General features: G+C 45.3%; 2 protein-coding genes across 2 annotated transcripts; one reads left to right on the top strand and one right to left on the bottom strand.

Annotated features, from left to right (window-relative positions):
* The first annotated feature begins 1,438 nt into the window (after positions 1-1,438).
* Positions 1,439-7,109, top strand: LOC106887605 (dolichyl-diphosphooligosaccharide--protein glycosyltransferase subunit 2-like). The gene is made up of 8 exons (XM_014941231.1): positions 1,439-1,496; positions 1,675-1,792; positions 2,667-2,781; positions 3,452-3,646; positions 4,098-4,184; positions 4,738-4,833; positions 5,988-6,063; positions 6,975-7,109. Exons 1-8 carry the CDS (start codon positions 1,439-1,441, stop codon positions 7,106-7,108), a joined length of 879 nt encoding a protein of 292 aa, XP_014796717.1. The 3' UTR covers position 7,109.
* A 7,093-nt stretch (positions 7,110-14,202) lies between these two features.
* GHRH (growth hormone releasing hormone) lies at positions 14,203-21,970 on the bottom strand. Its single transcript, XM_014941254.1, has 7 exons — positions 21,793-21,970; positions 18,642-18,741; positions 17,878-18,009; positions 16,900-17,004; positions 16,163-16,300; positions 15,721-15,817; positions 14,203-15,124 (listed from the first exon to the last, which is right to left on the bottom strand). The coding sequence occupies exons 2-6, from the start codon at positions 18,719-18,721 to the stop codon at positions 15,754-15,756; spliced, it is 519 nt and encodes a 172-aa protein (XP_014796740.1). The 5' UTR covers positions 18,722-18,741; positions 21,793-21,970; the 3' UTR covers positions 14,203-15,124; positions 15,721-15,753.
* Positions 21,971-22,211: the final 241 nt, after the last annotated feature.

The following is a 22,211-nucleotide window of genomic DNA, read 5'->3' as shown; positions in this document are numbered from 1 at the left end:
AAAAAAAGAGGCAGATGCTTAACAGAGGTGTGCAGCAACAGACAAGGAAAAACAGGGAAAATCCTGGTAAATGTCAGGGATACAACATTAATTTCTGTACTGGCACTGGACTGATCCTTCACATTTGTGTCTCCTGCCACACGGTGTCTCATAGGCAGACCATGGCTTAGGCAACCTGCAGGCAGTTTGCTGACCTGAGCTTCCAATACAATGGGTTAATTAGAGGTCCAGCTGTTCCCTCTCCTTCACTTCTGCCGCATGGGGTTTCCATGTGACATTTAAGTTTTATCTCTTTTGTACTAATGTAGAATTTGGCTTTGAAGATGCTTTTTTTTTTTTTTTTTTTCCTTACTGTTATTAGCATTAATTGTCCTTAATGCACCATCGTTTTGACAGTAATGAGCTAAACCAGTGGGTTATTACTCCGGGCAGAGACTGCATTTCCTGGCATTAAAATATTTGAGATATGTTTGTGTACTGTTCAGTTGGAGGGGCTGTGTGCAGCAGCTCCGAGTTGCTTTCACATAACTTTTTTTAAATTAATATTTCATTAGTCCATCTTTCTTTACTTCCATTTGAAAACAACTAAGCCTTTGCTAAAGTTAACCTGAATTGTCTACATGTTAATGGATCCAGTTCCAGGCGTAACCTGTACCTTAAATTACACTTTTTATTGTAAAGGAGCTGCCAAGATTGTTGTGTTTGAAGTCTGACCTTAATAGTTTGGTTTGTGCTTTTTACATATTTTTCCCACTGGTTCTCTGTGAATTATTTTTCAGGGTGAGGGTGTGGGACTGGTTCACATGAGCAAACCTGTAATAACAAATGGTAGTATAGGTTGAAAAATATCTTGGCAATGAAACTTGAATTCTCCGGGGGAGCGTTTGTAAGCTGTGAGAACAAATGTGCTAATTAAAAACCACAGACTGCAGCGACTGCTTATGTTTGAGAGTAGGACTGAAATCAGTCAAACCCACCGAAGTTCACTGCCTCGATGGTCTGTGGTTTGGGACCGGAGAGAGGGCAGGGAGGCATTTCTCTGCTCCGGGTTTATCCAGCACTTAGCACAGAGGAGTGTGATAAATGGCAGGGCCCTGTGCTAAGTGATAAATGCCGTGACTCCGAAGGAAGGCTTGCTGAACAAAGTGCAGGTCTGCAGGAATGCTTTGGCTTTTCCCTGCTGGTAATAAAATCAGCAGAAACCTGTTAGGCTTTAGGAGCCAACAAAGCCATAACTGGTTGCTGTCCGGAGACCTCTCTTGTCTCAAATTGCTCTCCAGTAAGCAGAAGCACATATGCATGTGCAGTTTTAACTTGTATCATATGTGATGTAATCTTTAATAGCTAGTTTCTGCTGGTTTAAAAGGAAAACTAGTTGGATCTGGATAGCTGCCCTTTGGAGAACTGTTTTTAATGAAGCAGTACAACTAACTCCAACATGACTGAGAAGCTGGTGCCCTCAGAGCTGGCTGCTTGTGCTGGGAGGAAGGGCATGGGTTAAGGTTAGTGACTGGTGCAGGAGCCTTGCCAGAAGGTAAATTGCTGTAGATCCTTCTCTTCTGCTTAGATTCTGTCTTTGACATGGTGTAAGACCCTCTTTGGGGAAGGGGACAGTTAGAGCTAAAGCTTCTTCTGTGAACTTGACCATAATTAGTATGTATAGAGTGCTCTGAGTAATTTTCTGTTGTGCTTTGTTGCAGCTGAAAGTAAAAGTTTCCACGGAAGTTGGGATTACCAACGTAGATCTTTCTACTGTGGATAAAGATCAGAGCATTGCACCAAAAACAACCAGGTAAAACAACTCAGGGTGTGTGAGCTTTTAAGGGTAAGTCTGGCTCTGGAGTGGAGGTCTTCTGAGCTTTACCTACTGCAGCTGAAGCAAAGGAATCTTGTATTGGAATAACTACAGAGTTATACCCGTGTCGTGGTTTCTCAAACCAGGGCAACTTGTGCTGTTTCTCTTAAACCCTTGAGTTCTTTGGGAGAATACTGATTATTTTTATAGGTGGTTTTCCTTAATACTGAAATAAGTGCTACCAGAAGCCAGGCAACCTGAGTCTTCTGTGCCTTTGTTGGCACCTCTGTGTAGCAAAAGCAAGTTAAAATAACTGTGTTAACTCTGGTATTATTTGGCTCTTGAAGAGATGGTCTAAAGCAACACGTACTCTGTATTTGGGGGCTGTGGCTGTAGGCTTGCTAGATGTACTGGAACTTAATGTAGTGGGTTTTTTAACTGACAGATGTATAGAATTTGACATAGGTTGCCCAGCCTCACTGAGAGGCCCTTTTGTGTGTGTTGATACAGCTTTTCTGTGCTGAAGTTGGAGTGTCTTTTTTTTCCTGTTCTGCTGCCATCACACCTCTGGTTGTAGCGCAGCCTTGGCTAGATGAAACGTGGGGTGTAGCACTAGCAAAACCTCCTTCTGCTGTTCCTTTGAACCTTAAAACAAACTACTGCTTTACTTGAAAATGGGCCGGGTATGTAGCTCACAAAAATCCCTCTAAAAATTCCAGTCATGTTAGTTCACCTGACTTTTGGATAAGATAGCTCATCTGTGCTGAGCAGAATGCAGTACTGCTGGACAGGCACACGTGCCTCAGTTTCTTTGAATGCCAGGCCTTCTCTGGGAAGATCATCTCAGTTCTGTTTGTTTTTTGCTTCCTAGGGTAGCTTACCCAGCCAAAGCCAAGGGCTCCTTCACTGCTGACAGCCATCAGAATTTTGCTTTATCCTTCCAGCTGATAGACGTGAACAGTGGAGCTGAACTCATCCCTCACCAGGTTAGGACAAATTTTTGTCGTTGCTATGTCATGAAGATGTTCCATCTTGAAGCATTTGAGGTGACAGTTGCTCTTGAAAAGATCTGATGGGTTTTGAGAAGCCTTATATTTCTGACATGGAAAGATCAGTAATGTTTCAGTCTATCTTTCACTGGTGGAAAGTGGATTCACTTCATTTGTTTGGGCTGTACACTAAATGGTGCCTCTTCTGGCTCTGGTGCTGTGTCTTATTTAACTCAACAAAGTGAGTGCAGGTAGGCTGCACTGGAAAAAGCACACTTCTTTTTGTTTGCTGATAAAGTCCTTGAATTTAGACTTTCTTCAAAATTTTATTTTCCCTGTATAAAATAGAAAAAAGGGGAAAAAAACCCCAACAAACCCCATAGATGCATACATCCTTGTTGTGTGCTGTTGCGTATACCCTGTTGAGTCACATTCAATATATTGCCTCACACCCCAGTGGGCCACTGAACAGTCTTGGTCCTGTGTTAATGTACTTGCTCAGAGACATAGAACTTCGCTGATTTGTAGGGATCTAGACACACAGGGTCCTAGTTTATACTCCAGATTTTGTTAATATTACACTTTGGGGGGTTAAATCTCTCATTTCACTGGCACTTGTAAATGCAGTGTGAGATATTCCAGAAATCTTAACGAACTTTCCTTTCAGACTTTTGTCCGACTTCACAACCAGAAGACTGGCCAGGAGGTGGTGTTTGTTGCAGAACCAGATAGCAAGAACGTGTACAAGTTTGAACTGGATACCTCTGAGAGGAAGACTGAATTTGACTCTGCCTCTGGTACCTACACTCTTTACTTGATAATTGGAGACGCCACTCTGGAAAATCCAATCCTGTGGAACGTGGTACGTAGCTGGAAGTGTGGTGGTGTGGTTTTGAGGTAACTAGTGGTCTAACGGAAGGGCATGGTACAGGCTTGGAAGAAAAAGTGCTCAAGTGTCTTTGTTCTTTGTAGTGAACCAGAATCCTTTTGGCCATTTGTGGACTCTGAGGTTTGCTGGTCATTTGAAGTTTTTAAGCGAACATCAAAGCAAGGCTGAAATGAGCATTTGTTTCATCATATGGTGGAACAGAAACTTGAGAACGTTTATGGGTGAACGATGACGGGTGAATGGCATGACTGCCTCTGCTTAGGAAAAATTGCTTCTTAAAAAATCTGATGGCTTAGTTTTCTTTAAAAGTCATTTCAGTTGTAGATGGACAAATAAGGAAATAGGCTGCAGCAATGGAATAGGTTTTATAAAACTTTTAATATGTTAAGATCAAACTTCATGAAGCTGCATGATTTCATTTCAGGCTGATGTTGTGATCAAATTCCCAGAAGAGGATGCACCATCCACAGTCCAGTCCAAGAACCTCTTTGTTCCCAAACCTGAAATCCAGGTACAGTCAAAATCAAAAATTGTTTGCAGAGCTGGGGCCTAATCCTACTAGTGCTATTTGTTATCATCATAATTTATTGTTGAAAAGTCATCTCTCATTTAAAAAAAAAAAACTAATACTGCATAAGTAATTAACGAAAGAATAGAGTTACTGCTTAATGGGAAGAATGTGTTGCAGTCCCCTGGCATATGAATAAATAAGCTGTGCCCTGCCTGTGGGAGGGCAGCTGGTGTCAGTGATGGTTCAAACATGTAGGTTTGACTAGGTGAGCACCACAGCAAGTGCTCTGTTCTGAAGACTTTTCTTGCTTCATTCCAGCCATCTGTGCTGATGACAAGCTACCGAGTGCTTCTGTGAGTGCAAGGAAAAGTTACCTGTGCAAGAGATCAAATGTGCAGAGACTTGAATAGCCACTACTTTAGTCTTTGCCTTAAGAGGAATGTTTATCATCCAAAGGAATGTCTGGGAACGTGCTGCAGGTGGCCCTCTGGGGAGCTGAGAAGCTGCTCTGCTGGAATACTCCTACTTATGAGTTGGTTTTGTTTGTTTGCAGCACCTCTTCAGGGAACCTGAGAAGAGGCCTCCCACTGTGGTATCTAACACTTTCACAGCACTGATTCTCTCCCCGCTGCTTTTGCTGCTCATTCTGGTGAGTGAACTGGGCCACAGAAGAAGTTTTTCCCAGTCCAAGGTCCCTTAGGAGGTTGACCAGCTCAACTTGGTATTAAAACTCTTGGTTAATCGTGACTAGCACCACAGTCCTGCAGTCACAGCTAGCAAATGTCAGCTCAGGGCGTTGGGCTGGTATTGCTTCTTTCCTAAATTGTTGGGAGTTTTTGGGTTTATAGTCAAAATAGCAAAACGCTGCTGCCATGCAGCAGTAGGTGGGGTGAGTTTCTCCAGTATGCTACTGCTGGGGATGTTGAATTACAGTGGGCAGCTTAAGTTATTGTTAATATTAGACTTCCACAGGGGAAAAATAGCACTGCCTGGCACTGAATACATCCATCACAACATCTCTGTGACTTAATCCTATCAGATTGATTCCCATTTATGGACATAATTGGTATTTGTGTGTCTGTAGTTGAAACATCTACTGCTACTCACCATCTCATCAGATCAGTGTTTTGAACTTAATGCAATACGAAAATCTCATCTAGTCAAGTTAAATTAGTCCTTTTTTGGAGGATGAAACTGATCCTTTGCTTGTCAGTAATTTCCCATTAGCTCGTCTCACTGAAAGCTGGAGTTCACATAGTTGTGTCCACTGGTCTCTGGCGTTCACAAAATACATGTTGATGACACTTCAGTGAAAAATCTCTTTGCTACTTCTCCTGTTTTCCAGCATTTCGAGCCTTTCTATTTTGTGCTTTAAAAACTGAAATAGATACAAGATGTGTGCTCGTAAAAACTACGGCTGTTCTTTTGCTGAGTCCAAAACTAGAACTGTATCTCTTGTTTTTCTGATTTAAATTAATTCAGCTGGATAGAAATAGCAATGTTTACTTTCCTGGAAAATGTAGATTTGGAGCAATACCCTCTCATCAGGTTAAGATGATTGAGGAACTGCCTTTGGTCAGTCAGAAGCAGCCAGAGAAATTTTCATTGAAGGAGCTCAGCAGTGCCATCTTGGTAAAATTACTACTTTGTCCTCTTGTAGTGGGAAACAAGTGCTTCTGTTGAGAAAACACTGTATTAATTGAAGATCTTGAAGCAAATGGCCTTGAAAGATACTGAAGTTTAAAATAAAAGCCTGTGTTTACAAGGCTGTTGTAACTTAAGTTTTGTTTCTTTTCCTTTTAGTGGATCAAGATAGGTGCCAACATCTCCAACTTCAGCTTTGCTCCCAGCACCATTGTTTTTCACCTGGGACATGCTGGTAAGTGTCAGAGGCTTTCTGCTTTGTTTGACCTCCTCACCTGGGAGTTACAGATGAGAGCCCTGGTGGTTAATGGGCTTGTGGTCTATTAACTATAATGACATAATAGCATAACATTTGTTCTCTTGTTTTCATCTGCCTTCCTGCTTTTTATGATTGTTAATATGGTGCTAAACCTGTTTTGGCCATCAGCTTATAACAGCAGTCATTATCCGGGTTCCTCTCACACACCATTTATCTGTACTTAATAGAACTTCTTCTTTCCAGAGGTCACACTTCCTTTATTGTGTGTTTATCCTTTGTAGGCAGGGAGTTTCTGTGGGGATTGAAACCTGGGAAACTGTGGCCTACATCTTTTCTTTACAGCTCTTCCTGTCAAAGCTGCTCTTGTTCTTTGGCTGGGCTGACTTTTTTTCATCAATTTTATCATACCCTTAGTTGCACAGTTATTTATTGTCTTGACAGAATTTCAAAAATATAGCAGGTTGAGAGAACATTGGATCTACTCTTTCCCAAATGATGGTGTGTTGCTTAATCCAAGCCAGTTTCCTTTGGAAGCCTTGTAAAGCTGTAAGCTGCTATAAATGTGCAAAGGTTAATAACCACTGTTGCAATCCAGAGTATCCTCCTCTATTTAATAGCCCTTTTTGTCTATAATATGTCCATAATTCTGCCACAAGAGGGTCAGTTCCAACCATCAGCATTACGTTTTTCGCCAGTATGGAGACCCAGGCCCCTCCTTCTCCTGGCATTAGTGTATATAGTCTGTAGATCTGGCATTTCAGAGATGAGAGAGGAAACCTAATGCTTAGGCCTCACAGTGCAACATAACGATTGTTCTGGGGATAGATAACAAATGGTTGGTCTTTTGAAATGCAGTTTCAGCCATGGGCTCTGTCTGTCTTTCACAGCCATGTTGGGACTCATGTATGTCTACTGGACTCAGCTCAACATGTTCCAGACTCTGAAGTACTTGGCCATTTTGGGTGGCGTCACGTTCCTGGCAGGCAACAGGATGCTGGCTCAGAAGGCAGTCAAACGGTAAGGCAGGGACGGACGCGTCGGTGGGAGCTGCTTTTAAAATCAGTGGGGAGGAGAGCACGTCGATGCTGTCATGTGTCAGTAACTGACGCAGTAATGAACGATCTGGCATTTCAGAGATGAGAGAGGAAACCTAATGCTTAGGCCTCACAGTGCAACATAACGATTGTTCTGGGGATAGATAACAAATGGTTGGTCTTTTGAAATGCAGTTTCAGCCATGGGCTCTGTCTGTCTTTCACAGCCATGTTGGGACTCATGTATGTCTACTGGACTCAGCTCAACATGTTCCAGACTCTGAAGTACTTGGCCATTTTGGGTGGCGTCACGTTCCTGGCAGGCAACAGGATGCTGGCTCAGAAGGCAGTCAAACGGTAAGGCAGGGACGGACGCGTCGGTGGGAGCTGCTTTTAAAATCAGTGGGGAGGAGAGCACATTGATGCTGTCATGTGTCAGTAACTGACACAGTAATGAACACTGCTTTTGGTTCTTGGATCTCCTGTGTGGGGATGGACTGCTCAGTCCCTCTTTTGGGCCTGTTTTCAGATTAAGGGCTTGAACTGAATAGGGCAAAGGGCTGCTCTCGCTGAGATACTGTGAAGAGCTCCTTTGGAGAGAGTGGTGGCCACTTGCTGGAGCCATCAGGGACACACAGAAAGCAATGGGCTGAAGTTTCCCCACATTTGACACAGGGAAACGCACATTCCCTGACAAATTTGTTTTACTACATGATATATCAAGCTCATAAAATATTGTTAGATAATGAAAACCACTATAAATGCAGAGGCCCAACTCTTCTGTAGCTGTGCAGGTGATAAGTTTTAAGAAGAGGAAGGTATCTTACTGCTTTCTTCCCCTCCCTAAAGAGGGGTTGTAGAGGAAAAAAAAGAGGCAGATGCTTAACAGAGGTGTGCAGCAACAGACAAGGGAAAACAGGGAAAATCCTGGTAAATGTCAGGGATACAACATTAATTTCTGTACTGGCACTGGACTGATCCTTCACATTTGTGTCTCCTGCCACACGGTGTCTCATAGGCAGACCATGGCTTAGGCAACCTGCAGGCAGTTTGCTGACCTGAGCTTCCAATACAGTGGGTTAATTAGAGGTCCAGCTGTTCCCTCTCCTTCACTTCTGCCGCATGGGGTTTCCATGTGACATTTAAGTTTTATCTCTTTTGTACTAATGTAGAATTTGGCTTTGAAGATGATCTTATTGACCTGCTTTGCCATCAAACCTGTCCTTTTCCTACTTTCCCCTTTTTGAGCACCTGGGAGTTGTTTATCCTTGCATACATATTTGCACAGATGTCCCTGGGTGCTCACTTTTCTTGATTACACTGTAATAAAACCAGGACAAGAACTGTAAAAAAAGAAAAAAACAAAACAAAAACCAAAACAAAAAGCACACCCCCAAAAAAAACCCCAAACAACAGCAAACCTACAAGAATATAATTTTCAGGGGGTTTACATTGATTTGTTGTCTTCAAAACATCTCTACTTGCATGGCTGTAGCAGGGGAGATGATTATTGTTGTTAACCCTTTCCATACCATCCTCCCAGCTTTCTCGGATGAGCAGCCCTCTCCACTGTGGCACTTTCTCTTGTTAGTGTAACAGTTCCTACGGGGATTTTGTTGCCAACGGGGCTATGTTATGTCATTAAATAATACTTTTCAAGAATAAGTATAAAATCATTATTGCGGACTGCTTAGGATACAAATTTGGGGAAAAAGAATACAATGGAGCTTACTTCTAAGTGTCTTCGCTCAACCAGGGCTTCTGTTAGCACAGAAATGCAGGTGGTTGGTTCCTACTTCAAAACACTGCAGGGGGTGTCGCTCTGCTTTTTCACTGTAAATGACATGAAGCTGCAACTACAATGGCAAATTTGAAAGTAAAACTTCTGCCTTAGGCTAAAGTTAAACCTTTTGTATTTGACTTTAAAGTTCAAAAAGACATCTTTTTTTGTTAAGGTGCTGGTAGCCTGTCTCAGATGTTGGAAGTGCAGTGATAATTAACTAGATTGCACTTTGAGGCAAAGCTGCTGTTGCACCATGGAGGCAGCTGGTGGGCGTGGGACGGGGACTGCATAAACCATCTCTTCACAGAAGTTACCAGAAGGCCTGGTTTTGCTTTTTGCGTTTCTGTCACTGGCTCTGGTTCCTGGAGCAGGGCTGCTTTCCTCCTTCCTATATTCTCTGAACCTTTTCTTCCTCTCTCCTTTTGGCAGGATCGCTGCAGAGCAGAGCAGTAGGTTGGCAAAGTATAGAACGCTGCGGTAGAAGGGGGTTTTGCTAGTGACCAGCTCTTCTAGAAGTAAGGGCCTTTTTGGAATTTGCCTTTCCTGGGCATGCTGCCTGTTTCATTTCACATCATCACTCACTCCTGGTACAACAAGATGTCCGAGCTGAAGCTGCTTCCTTCCAACATCGCTTATTGGGCTTTAAATCAGTCCTTGGGTGTCCTTGGCTACAGCTGGGTTTGCATATTAGCAGTACATGTCCCCTGAGACTAAATTGCCTTTTGTGATTTCTTTAATCATTTGAAATCTGTATGGTAATATGTGCACGTGTGAATATGCTGTCTTGGGCATCAAGCAGCTATCAGGTGATGAAATAAACCTAGTTTAAGCAGTATTTTTCCTGTAAATAAATTATTAGTAACACCAGCTGGAGGAGAACATGATGAAAGTAGCTGATACCTGGGCTGTTCCCATCCTGCTGTTGGTACCCCTGATCCCCATCTGCACTGTTCTGGTTAGTCAGCTGCCGGGCACTCTGACTGCTCAGTTATGTCCTCACTTGGGGTGGCAAGAGCTCTGTGTGCAGCAGAGCCAGGTCAGCACCACCTCATTCAGCTGAGAACACGACCCAATCCAGGGTTCAGCCTCCCATTAGACTGAACTGGTCATGATGGCTCAGTTGGTGGCAGCCCCAGCCCCCTCCATTCAGTATCTGGTAGGTCTCCATTATCACTTACCTGCACAAAGCCCTTCACTCCCTGGCATTCTGGGCAGGTAAGATCCCAGTTTGTGATATCCACTGTGGTGAAGGAGGCAGGAGTGCCTGCTGCTCTGCATGCTGCCCAGTTCTGAGTGTGTGTGTGTGGCTTCACATCTCGTTCAGTGCACTCTTTTATTTTGGGGAAGGGAGAGAGCATCTGGGACAAATCCTGAAGAGGCTGAAATCCTTGTACAATGTTGTTTCACCGCTACATCTCATGAGCATCTGCTTTCTCTCATATTTGTAGTTAGTGCTCCAGGCACATACACAGACAGAGTGCATTGAATGTAACTCAGTTTTTTTGGTGCAAAACAAAGCCAGTGTGGGTGGCCGTGTCACAAAAACGATGTGCACTGTGGTATAAGCTCCTGTCTGCAGATCAGATAATACGGAGGATGGTTTCATGGAAATTACTGATAGAGAACTTGGCATCATGTCCCATAGAAAGACACCCTGTTACTATCTCTTCTTTCCCTGGAGTCTTTTGAGGTATTTGAGCACAGAACAAGCTATGACAAGTAACTGGAGAGGAACTGGAGATGGCTGTCGCTTGTTCTACTAGATGAATGCTGGCTGCACCCTGCCTGTGTTTGCTGGTGCTGTTCTGGTCCCTGGATGCTTTTTTTATTTTACCATAGCTTTGGGCCAGTGGTTTTCAGCTTTTTGGTGGCCTGTTACCAAATGCCTCACAAGTGCTTCTCAACAGCTAGCATGTTTTCTCTTTCTCAGTCTGGTATTTTAACTCCTTAATTCCCTATGGGCTGTGAGTAGTCCTGGAAGATCTTGCAAATAACTTATTATCCACAAACCATAAGTTGGGTTTTGCTGCCATGTGCAGTGACAAGCGTTTGTCTTTCCTGCTGGGTTCTCTGATGCCCCAGTTAGGACAGCTAAGACTGGATTGTGACCAGCTTCTAGGGCTGGACTGTCAAGTGCTCGGCATCAAGTGCTCAGAAAAGGACCCCAAAAAGGTGGGTCTGCTGTGCCCACATTAGGCTACTTCATCTTCTTGGGGACATGAAGATCTTCTCTTTGTGTTTACATGAACCAGCTGATTCCAAGTGGATAGATTTGCCCTTTTTAAAGTAGAAGAGCAGTTAAGGTACCTGCAGGCTTTGCGTTCAGCCCTGCTTTTTTGTTCAGTTCTGTATTTTACAAGGCTCATTCATCCCTTTTGCACCAGAAATTAACCTTCATTTGCCTGACTGTTTCCATCCTCCCTGAATTCAGTCCTCAGTTCCACTGCAGTACTGGTTTTATCACTCTGACAAGCTTCCCTTGAGAGAGAATGAGGGGTCTGGGGACACTTTTACTGGAAGTGCTTTGTTGGCTGGAAGAGTTAATATTTTGGGTTTTTCTTTCCAGGACACACTAATACCAGAAGAATGGAAGAAATGGGGAAAAACAAAACAAATGCCTTCAGAACAGAAGTGAATAAATAACTGAAAGACCTGAAGAAAGAAGGCAGAAGCAGACTTTTTTTTTTTTAATATTGAAGTCAAAAGGGTGCCAGTTATACTTTTTTTAAAAAATCTGATTTTCATCGTTGTGTTCATGTTACTTGTGTGCTTTTCATATGAATCCAGAAAATCCTTTCTTCCCTCGATCCTCCCCCTTTTTTTCCCCCTCAGGACATTTGAATTTCCTTTAGAAAAAGAGGAAAAAGAAAATTTAATTCTGCGTTTCCCCAGGTGCCCTCTCCTCATCCTAAATGATTTGTGAATAAAGAGGAAAGAACGGTCCTGAACTTTGTTTTTTGGCTGTCTCAGAGGCTCTGATTGGAAGTTGGGCTCACATGAGAATGAAAAGAGCTTTTTCTGGCGGGTAATTTTGTGTGTGAGTCATTGCTGTGTGAAGCTTCCTGTTCTTTCATGCCCTTTCCCAGAGGGACATGTTTATTGGGGGGTGACTTCCCACTCCTGCCTGTCCCTTGTGTGACGCTCTCATCTTCATTTCTCTGCTAACGGATCTTTTCTCTGACTTCAGAACTGGTGAGAACTGGTGGCACCAGTTGCTGCGGGTCATGGGAGCCTGGCACTTACAGGGAGCCAGCTGGTGTGGTGTGTCCAGCTGTGTCTGACCCTGGAGGGTTCAGTGGGTCCCTGCAGTGGGTTCACTTTCTTTTCAGCCTCTGGAAGTCACCTTTTCACTCCAAATACGAGTTTGGTTGAGGTTATTGTCTCTGTTCTTCTATGAAACCAAATGCCAAGAATCTGGTCGTTGCCATGTGGCCACGTTTGAGTTATTTGACCTCTAACTTCCCAGTGAATTACCACCTTCAAACAGTGTTGAGGCACAGACTTGGGCTTTATTGAAGGACACTCTGATATCAGTAACCAAAGGCCAAAATCTCTTCCTGATGAGCAGCTCCCACATGGGAAACTTAGCATGTGCTCCCTCCCTGCATCTAGGTGTTGGCTCCTGTTTGTCCCCTGTCAGACTAGTTTCTTTAAAGGCCTTTTGGCCAAGGAACTTTATCAAATGTCTTTTGGAGATCCAAGAGAATGATATCAGCCAGCAAACATGTGGAGAAAGGGTGTGGAGCCAAACCCTCCACAGAACCTCACATGTATGAGATGCAACTCCGCTTTATAAAAGCCATCTTGCCTCTTCCCCACAGCAGTTGTTCACACTTAGCTCACCCTTTCTGGTCTTTGTAATAGTTCCTACCCCTTTGTTCATTGTGAGCATTACACTGGATGCCATAGAGGTTTAATGAACTGCTCCTCTGACCTCCTCTACGCTCGTCAAAAGCCTGATCTCATGCTGCATTCAAGCCCTCTGGAGGTTTAAGCAAGAAATAGTTAAGCTACTATTTGTAGTATTTTACCCTGGAATTCCTTTTCACCCTGGTGAGTTCTTTCTGAGCCTCGTATTTTGTTACTGCTCGCTTACCCGCTTTGTTTTGTAATTAATTATTTTTAGTGCTGCCTCATGCTAGGACAATACTTTCTCTGTGCCTGTAGAGCTCTGGCACATTATCCAAGGAGAGCACGGACGCAAAGAGAAAACCATGGAGTGCTGCTGTGATGTGTCTTCTCTAAGCTGTGTTGGTATTGGTTTTTTACCTCCTTGGTGTGCATTAGGAAAGGTGGGTTTTATTCTTTTGACCTTTTCCTCAGACACTTTCTGATTTGCTTTATTTGGTTTTATATTTAATCTCTCAGAGTTTGAGCATTTTTTTCCCTCGTTTTGACACAAACTGAACTTTCAAAGGAGTCCCTTCTATTCCAAATAGCTGCACTCACCCAGCTGTTCAATCATGCAGATTTAAGTCTTTGTGGAGTGTTTTTGATAGGTCTTTTGATTTTATTGGGCGTATCCAATCTAGTGTTTGCAGGTAGCTTTTATACCACTTTATTTTTTGTTGCTACCATGTTTAATTACTGCTTTAGGAAGCTGCTTCATTTTTTTTTTTAAATTCCTTTCCTTGAAGCACATGAGTCCTAATGGCTTCAGGAGTGTTAGTTGTTAGAGAGCAGGTTTACAAACCCATTTTGAACCAGGCCTGCTGAGGTTGGTTTTCCTCCTGCGGGTTCTCTGTCCAGCTGTACCGTGGAGCAGAAGGATGGCTCCTGTCTGGCTGTGCCAGCTGCCTGCCTGCCAGGGGCTGATGGATTACCCCTTACTGCACTTGCTGCTGTCACAGCTTCACCCATCTCCCTCGGCATCCCCTCCTTGCTTCCCATGCTGCTGGGCAGTTAGTAATATTTTCATAGTGCTGGAATTGTAAAATGGGAACAGAGAGAATCTATAGGGATTTAGTGCAAGTGTGAGCTCGTTCCCATGCATGGGAACCCACTGTCCTAAAAGATGGTCACCTGTGGAAAAATGAGACTGTGTCTACTGCAGACTCTCCAGGAATTGTTCGGGTGCAAGGAGGGATGCTTTCAGAGCCCTTACTGTGTGTTTGCATCCCACTGTATTTCCAGCCTGATGTTGAGTTACGGGTGCTGGACCTGGTGCCTGTGTTAGCACAGCTCTGGGTCGCACCTGAGCACTGGCTTTGAGTGACATCTTCCAGCCTGGGCACAGGATCAAGAAACTAACATCTCGACAGACAAAGAGCCATCTTGACCTGCTGTTGGACAGGTTTATTTAGAACAACTTTTATTTCCCGCTAACGATGGGAAAGCAGACCCCATCCTGGCGTTATTTACATTTCTGAAGACATAATTATTACACAAACAATGGGAGAATTGGGGCGACTGGGAAGGAAGTAGATGTATGAGATCGCTGGCTTAATAACTTACTTCTTTGAAAACCTTTATAGTTGTAACTCTCGCCAGGGTGGAGTTCAGACCCACTGGATGGCACCTTGAATTAAAACCCGGTGACAGCCCAATCTGATGCACAGGGATCTCCTTTAACTCCTGCAGAGCTGTAGCTTGGGTTTGAGCACCTCAGGGCTGAGCAGCAGCTGTAGCTGAGCTTTTTTGAGCTCAGTTTTGCTGCCGGGGCTGTGTGTGGAGGAGCAGCAGCCCACAGCCACGCTCCTAATGGGGGGTAAGACGTGTGGATTCATGTCTTCCCTCGCCCGGATCCCAGCTGCGTGTGTGGCTGTGCCATCAGCATCTATTTAGAGGAGGCTGTAATCGATTTACTAAGTTGCCTAAAGGTGCCTTTTGGTGGCCTCATGTTTATTAATCAGGCCCTACACCAGAATGATGACTTGGCAGAAATTTTGCTACGCTTTGTAATTTGAAAGCCTTAATTAGTAGACAATATGTCCCCAGGATTACAAGTGTACTGGTTGTTTTAGTCTTTTTATGTAAAGCAGCCTGAGGTTAATCCAGGAGGTGTGGGTTTGTTTTTTTTTCTGATTCAGTGCACGGACCGGTATTTAGTGAGGGGAGTTAAATCATTAAGACTGAAGTAAATTAGGTGGTGCATCAGAACTGTGTTCCTTTGAATGGATCTGAGGAGTGTGTGCATCAGCTTCCAGCTGGTCACATCCAGGAATGTCTCTGTTGCTGTGAAGGGGTTACTGTACAGTTAGATCCACGAGCTCTGAATGACTCTAGACAGAAGCAGGAGGGAAAGAGAATTGTAACAAAACTTTGTGAACGCACACACAAAAGTTTTATCACTCTTTGGAGGCTTTTTATGTCAGGGCAACTGACATTTGTACAAGTGAAGGTATTCCCAAGGATGCTGGCTCTCAGTTGCCCAGAGCTGGCAAGATTTGGAGGGTAATTCAAGTTCCAGGTGACTACTTTCAGGTGTAAGGGGTACCGAAAACAGTGAGACTTCCTCTCCTGTCCAGGGCAAGGAAAACCTAGAATGTCCCAGGGATTTAGAGGCAGATTCTGCTCCTGAGGGAAGACTTTGTCTGCCTTTAGCCTGGCTTAGACGCTTGGGCACACCATCTCAGGCAGCTTTAAAAGCTTCCTTTGGATGCTGCAAGCCTCTTCCCAGATGTCCACATGCAGCTTCACAACACTCGTGGTCTGTCTGTCAGACTAACCAGACTTTAGCTACTTGACAAAATTAATTGGGAGTTTTTCCCCCTTAAATTCCAGCAGCCAGCCTTTTTCATGGACAGCAGTGGGAATTGGCTTCGCTTAAGCAGTGCAGAAGTAGTGTGTATAGAATTGAGCAGGGAATGGTACTCACCAGAGCATGGGGAGATGGGAAAGGGAGAAGTATTTACATGAGCTTAGCCAAGGTGCTGGGGAAGCCTTCTAACCGACTGCTGTTGATGTCCTGAGGCCTGCCAGAGAAGGAAGTGGGACAGTGATGGCATAATTGGGGTTGAGAGAGAAATTCTTCTTTTTCCACTTCTGTTTTACTGAATTATGGGGTTGAGAAGACAGCATAATGATACGCTACTGTGCGGCGTGCGGGATGGCTCGGGACAGGCTGTTCCTTATCTGCACCCTACTTGCCCACGTAAGGGAAGGGCTGAGTTATGGGGTCAGGCAAGAGATTTATTCTTTCCCTGAGTGTACCTGAAAGATGATACTTAATCCAGTAGCTTCACATCTGGAAGGCAGACAGCAATAAGGACCTTGTCTTACTCCTGCGGTGAGCAGATAATGAGCTGATTCCCACCTACCTTTGGTTCTGCAGAATGGCTCCCAGGAAGTCCCTCAGGACCATCTGTTGGTGGTAGCGGCTGTCCATCAGGATGCTGTCAGACTGGCGCCTTGTCAGAAATTCATGCACCCCTTCTCCTGGGCTGCTCTCGCTGCTTCTGTTATGCAAAGATGAGAAATCAGCTTTGTTTCAGAGAGGCTTTTTTAGTCTCTCGCTCAAAGTTTGGCTCGGGCTGAGCAGCACAGCATGGGAACCTGCTGGGTCTGAGCCTGGGGCCCTTCTGCTTAATTTCAGTAAGAAACTAGTCAGCTGTATTTGCTCCTGTGTTAGAGGAGGGATTTAAGCTGGTTCACATCTGACTAGTTGGTATTATGTAGTGTCAGTCAGTGATCCATCCAGCCAAAGCTACGAGTGGTAGCGGAGAGGCTGTTTTTGATGTTCAAACCATGCCAGGGATAACTGTTTCCTACCAGTGAGTGATCATTGCAACTATGATTTGCAAATATTATTGCTTGTTGATATTATGGTAGAGCTCTCAGCTGATCTGACACAGCCTCAGAGGAGGTGATTAATTAGGTTGCTTAATGATAGTTGCGATTAGGGGGATCCAAGACTCTGGGATGTGGGATGTGGAACAGCGGGAGAGATCGCTTCTGTTGCAGCAGAAGGCAGTTATTTCTGCTACGTGTGTGAAAGAAACTGCCCGGTGTAATAAGCAAAGCATTAGCCCTCGGAGAGCAAAGCTCTGTGACTTACCCAAGCCTCTTGCCAATGATGGTCTGTAAGAACTTGCGGGCGGAAATCTGCCCCAGGAATTTGCGGTAGTTGTCGGTGAAGATGGCATCAGCGTGGCGCTGCATCCTGGGGGTGAAAGACAAGGGCAGGGTGTGCTCTCTGAGCTAGCCACGAACCTCCTAGGTGGGAAAAGGGTGTTTCTGATGACAGAATGTAAGATGTAGCACTGCTGGGTGGGTAACCATCGCACATGCCTTTTGGTGTTGGACCGTGTTAGTGTTGGAGGGTATAAGGGTTTGAGGGAGCTCAGTTCTGACATGGAGGCAGCAGGCAAAATAAAAGGTCTGTAAATCAGTATCCACGCTAAAACAAGTAAGGAGAAGTGCCTGCAAACCAAAGGGGTCAGAAAACTAGTGCCGAGGAGAAGAACCACAGGCTGGGAGAGAGCAGAATTGGGGCTGGGACATCCCTGTGCTCTGCAGCAGCACTGTCACCTCCTGGGAGGGCTGTGCCTGGGATGGGGTGGCAGGAGCCTCCAGCAGGTCGTTGGCCTGTGATTAGACCCAGGCTCCCAAAAATCCACAGGTGAGGGAAGCACAAGCCACTTGGCTGGTCCCGCTGTTGTAAGGATGAGTCAGACAGAAATAACCATCCTCTGTCTCCTGGCAGGGCTGGAAAGGAGAGGCTCTAACAACTGTACAGATGGATTCCCAGAGCTCGGTGGAAAATTATGTAGCCTACAGGAGTGCTGGGTGTGTGACCCTGCGATCTGTCAGTACATCCCTGCTGCTGGGGAGCAGCTCTGGACACTGGTGATGCTGAGAGCTGGCCCAGTCCCAGCCTTCTGCTCTGGTTGTGGGACTCAGCTGATTTCTCCCCCTGGAGCCTGGACTTCATGGTGCTGGTGGGACTAAGTGACCTGTCGGGCTGCTGCAGGGCTGGGGGAAGATGGTAACCAGCGTGCTGTTGCTCAGTGGGGCTGAGAGGGGAGGTACAAACCTTTTCTCAGTGAGGTCTGGTAACAAACCCTCCTCGTCCTGTTCCTCCACCAAGGGGTTATGGCTTTGCAATGGGCTGCTGTGCTGTAGCTGGAAGTTCACAGCCTTGCCAGCACCTGGCCCTGGGCTGTACCTGTAAGGCAAACCCAAGGCACACTGTGAGAGCTGCTCAATTTCCAGTCTTCTCAACCACTACTCCCTGTTTTTCTTTTTCTTTCTCCTTTTGCCATGCCCATCTCATCAGTAACACAAGTGGTGCCCGCCACTTTTCCCAACTAGCAACTGCCCTGAGCTTATTTCAGCAGTGAAAAGATGGTTGACCTGCCTCAAACACGCTTTTTTTCAGCAAGGAAATACTTGAAATATTAGCAGGCAGCTGTAAAGTTCATGTAGTAAAGTATCTGCAGTTCTGATTTCAACGCGGGTAGCCTGCAGGCACAATTTTCAATCAGTGATGGAGCTGGAGGTGCTGCCTGCTCTGGATATTCCCAGATTTCCCTTTATAGAATCAAGCATTCAGTTCCAAAACCAACTGCTTGGGCTGAAATATTCCATGGCAGGTGCCTGCCTTCCTTGGAAACTGCCCCTAGGCTAGTGCTGTACCTAAAAAATTAAGCCAGGGTGAAGAAATAGGCTTACCAACTCAGGAACAGTTCATCTGGCTTTCCAAAGTGCTGGCAACCTTAATTTGGCACGTGCTTATTTTGCCCAAGGTGAGAGCTGAGGCGGGGAGTGCCAGGGTGGATAAAGCACTCAGCAGCTTACCTGAGAGCTGGGTACAGAGGAGAGGAGATGGAGCATGCGACTAAATGCAGGAACAGGAGCAGGGTGGCCTTATCCAGCATCTTCCACCCTTTGGGGTCACCTGAAAAGCAGAGCAGTGAGATGCTCAGGGCCAGGAGGGGAGGCCAAAGGCCACCTTCATGTTCTCAGTCCCCCTGCTCAGTCAGTGGCACACAGTGTTGGGACCCCCTTATTGACCTGTCCCCCCTGCTGGGGTTGATGGAGGGGTCTCAGGCTGGGATAGCCCTGGGGACCACTGCACGGGCTGTCAGTACCAGCGTAAGGGTGGGTGGATGCTGGAGGGCAGCAGCAAACAGGGGCAATCAAAAGACCCTCACTGCTTGCACAGGACCATCTGGGACCTTTTCTGGAGATGTCTGGGTGTATGGCACAGGTCAGTGCATGACAGCTGAGTGGGCTGCCTTGCTGGCTGTCCAGAGACTGGGGAGAAACAGGGAAATCCAAATAAAATTCCTGGGCAGAGGGGTAATAGTGGCTCGGAGGTAGCCTTGGCAAACCCATTTCTCAAAGGGAACGGTGCTGAGCTCGGTCAGCCACACAAAACACAAGCTGTCCCTTCAGTCGTCGTGCTTGGGGAGGGGAGGAGCTGGATGGAAATCCATCCTTTTGGGAGAGCTGGATGGCTGCTGTGTCTGGAGGAGCCCCTGCACAGCTCTGAGCACCAGCTTGGCTGGAAGGTGAGATGGACACGAGCCGTGTGTGCCCACCCTGCGGAGCTCCGCGTCCCAGGGCTGGCTGAAAGCGCAGCAGATGACTCAGGACTGAGTCTTCTGAGGTCACACACCCCCGGGAGCTGAATGCCATGTTTTTGTCATTGGAAGCGAGGGACAGTAGGAAGGTATTGCAGTGAAGGCTCTCCCTCAGTTTTGGTTGAAAGCGATTGATCTTTTGCTCAAAGAAGATTCTTTAAGAATGTGGATAGAAACCTTTAAAATACCAAGTTTCCCTGTTCCCTGTCTTATTTTACACAAGAAAAGAGCAGAAAGATGTTTGATCTCCAGAAGAGGAAAAAGAAACTTTAGATTTTGATTTATTTAAAAAAAAAAATATATCTTTCAAATGTATAGTAATACTTTGTTGCAAAGAATAGTTTCCAAATGGAAAGGGTTTGGTTGGGCTTCTAATTTCCCAAGTGCACTTTCCAAGCAGTTGATTTTGTGGATGGATGGATTTTTGTGGCAGGAGGGGGCCCATTCTGATGGGAGACATCAGCAGAGGGCTCTGGTTTTCTGCTCAGACACAGCTGCCCACTCTCCTGAAAGTAGATCAGGATATGGGGGGGGTGCTAATTAAGGGCCGATGCTCATGGAAGTGGGTCCAATCTTGATACCATGGAAGTTAATAGCAGAATTAGTGGTGGTGTCAGAAGTGCAGGGACAGACCTGGGAAGAGGTGGTGCATTAAGAAATGGGGTTTCTTATCAAAAATTCATCCTCAGTCTGGTCCCTGTTCCCTGCTCATGCCCTCCCCCCAGGGAACCAGCACCTTCCCCTTCTGTTCCCTGGGAGCAGCGCTGATGCTCCTGGCTCCAGCAGAGCTTCTTGTGAACTCACGGGTGGCACCCCCCACCTCTGGTACCCACTCTCTTACGGAATCGCTCTGGCCCTCAGAGAGTTGAGGAATGCTCAAAGAAGCAAAAAGGTGACTTTGAGAAAGAGCAAATTTCCTGTTGTTTTTTTTTCTTTTTCATTTTAACTTGAAAAAGCCTTCCCCGTTTGTGCCTCTCCCCTAAATATCTCCAAGACAAATCTCAAATCAGATCTTTCTAGACAGAGGAAATGATCTAAAGCATCCGTCAGGGGGTAACAGGAGCCTGTGGCACCAGCATCTATAGGAAGTGCCAACCAGGAGATGTAATCAGTACCACGAGAGCTGCTGTGTGAGCCGAGAAGTGAAATATCAATGTAAAAGAAAACCTAGCCCAATGTTGTGTGTTTCCCTTTTTTCTTCCTAGGATACAGCCCTGATTATCACTTTCTGTATCTGGTTTTTCTTCTTTGAATGCTGGGGTTTTCTCCAGAACCGCTTTTTGTCCCTTTGAGATTTTTTTTTTTTCTTTCTCTGTTATTAGTTTCTTGGCAATATTTTGTTTGTTTGTTTCTGACTTTGCTTTTCTTCCCCTGTCTTGCTTTGTCTTCTTTCCCATAACTATGGTCTGCTTCTCATCCCTGCTTTTGGGCATTTGTCTCCCTTTTTTCCCCTCGGGAAGCAGTCTGAAATGAAAGTTCTAACCCCTTCCCAGAAGCATCTGTTATTTCAGAGGAGAAGCCGGGGAATTGAAGTCTCACCCCACATACAGGCAGCTCGACAGCTCTGCGAAGCCTCATCACCTTCGAAATACTCTTAAGGTGAGGGACACCTTACTTTCCATTCTGGCAACATGTGAAAAAGTTATTAATAAATAAATCCCTCTTCAGATGAAGAGCTTTTAGTGCCATTCCAGCAGATAAAGAGTAATGGCTTGGTTCCATCCTGTGCAGCGTGAGCAGCAGCGTTGTGACAGTGATGTTGGAGAGATGGGGTAACTGTCTCTCACTGCTCCTGAAACCTGAGCCTGATCAGTCTGAAAAATACCACCATGTAGATGAAACGAAGCTTTTACTGTGCCTCCAGTTTTATAAAGTTCAAAGTTTTATACTATGAAATACCACATTAGAAAAGCAGAAATCCTTTTAAGTGCCTTGCCGTGCCTCGTTGTAGCTGGCTTTGCCTTATCTGTAACACGCTGTTGCGTTTCTCCTCACACTTTGGTTTGGCTCAAACACAGTTTTATTGACGGGTGAGTAAAACAGCATTCATTTTCCAGGGTAAAAGGAACTTGCACCAATAGAGCATAAGAGGGAAACTGTGCTACAGCTAGTTAAACGTCTAACATGTTTATACAAAGCTCATCTATGTTACAATTCTATTGATTTGCATTCATTCTATAGTTCAATTATTAGTTCATTCTGTAACTCGGTACCAGAAAAATCTTATATGATACGAAGGATATTATACCTGAGAAAGCTAATTGCTGATGCCAGCTTTGATTGCATTTTGCTGTCATTTAACTGTCTCAAATTTCCAAATAGACATTATCTTGTTAAGTGTGCATAGACAGACTCTCACTTACCGTTCCCTTAGAAAAGAAGCGCTTCGCAGATCAGCTCTTGCTCAGGTGTTTCCTTTCCCTCTTGCAAATACAACTTCTTCTGTAGAGCTGCTCCTGTGAGCCCTGCTGGGTCCGTCCCCTCCGCACGCTGCCTGGGCAGGACCCAGGAGGGTGTTGAGCGGGGAGGACACTCTCGGATCTCCCCCCAGCTCTCCTCTGGCTGCCAGGGGAGGTGCAGCTCCTCTTTTTATACCTGTGCTCCCTCAGGAGTCCTGTGGGCTTCTACGCGTCAGAGAATCAATTATCCTCCTGAATTTCAAAGGCTGTGTTTAGCATCCTCCTTTTCGTGCGTGCGGGGAGAGGGCTAGAGCCTGTAGTCGATGGTCATTTTCATGCTTTCCCTTTATCGTTAAAAGAGTGAAAAGCAAATAATAACAACG

The sequence above is a fragment of the Calidris pugnax genome, unplaced genomic scaffold, assembly GCF_001431845.1.
Source record: "Calidris pugnax isolate Ruff unplaced genomic scaffold, ASM143184v1 scaffold55, whole genome shotgun sequence".
Taxonomy (NCBI): Eukaryota; Metazoa; Chordata; class Aves; order Charadriiformes; family Scolopacidae; genus Calidris; species Calidris pugnax.
Note: the sequence above shows the minus strand (reverse complement) of the source record. Positions and strands in the feature narration are given on the sequence as shown.

Excerpts from the sequence above, each read along its gene's own strand:
- GHRH (XM_014941254.1), bottom strand. The coding sequence starts at position 18,721 with ATGCTGGATAAGGCCACCCTGCTCCTGTTCCTGCATTTAGTCGCATGC. Across the intron at positions 16,301-16,899 it reads ATCATTGGCAAGAGGCTTGG|AAGCAGCGAGAGCAGCCCAG; the intron begins GTAAGTCACAGA and ends TTTGCATAACAG. Across the intron at positions 15,818-16,162 it reads GCCATTCTGCAGAACCAAAG|GCCTCAGGACATCAACAGCA; the intron begins GTAGGTGGGAAT and ends CTTCTCTGGCAG.
- LOC106887605 (XM_014941231.1), top strand. The coding sequence starts at position 1,439 with ATGACTGAGAAGCTGGTGCCCTCAGAGCTGGCTGCTTGTGCTGGGAGG. Across the intron at positions 1,497-1,674 it reads TGCTGGGAGGAAGGGCATGG|TAATTTTCTGTTGTGCTTTG; the intron begins GTTAAGGTTAGT and ends GAGTGCTCTGAG. Across the intron at positions 4,185-4,737 it reads TTCCCAAACCTGAAATCCAG|CACCTCTTCAGGGAACCTGA; the intron begins GTACAGTCAAAA and ends GTTTGTTTGCAG.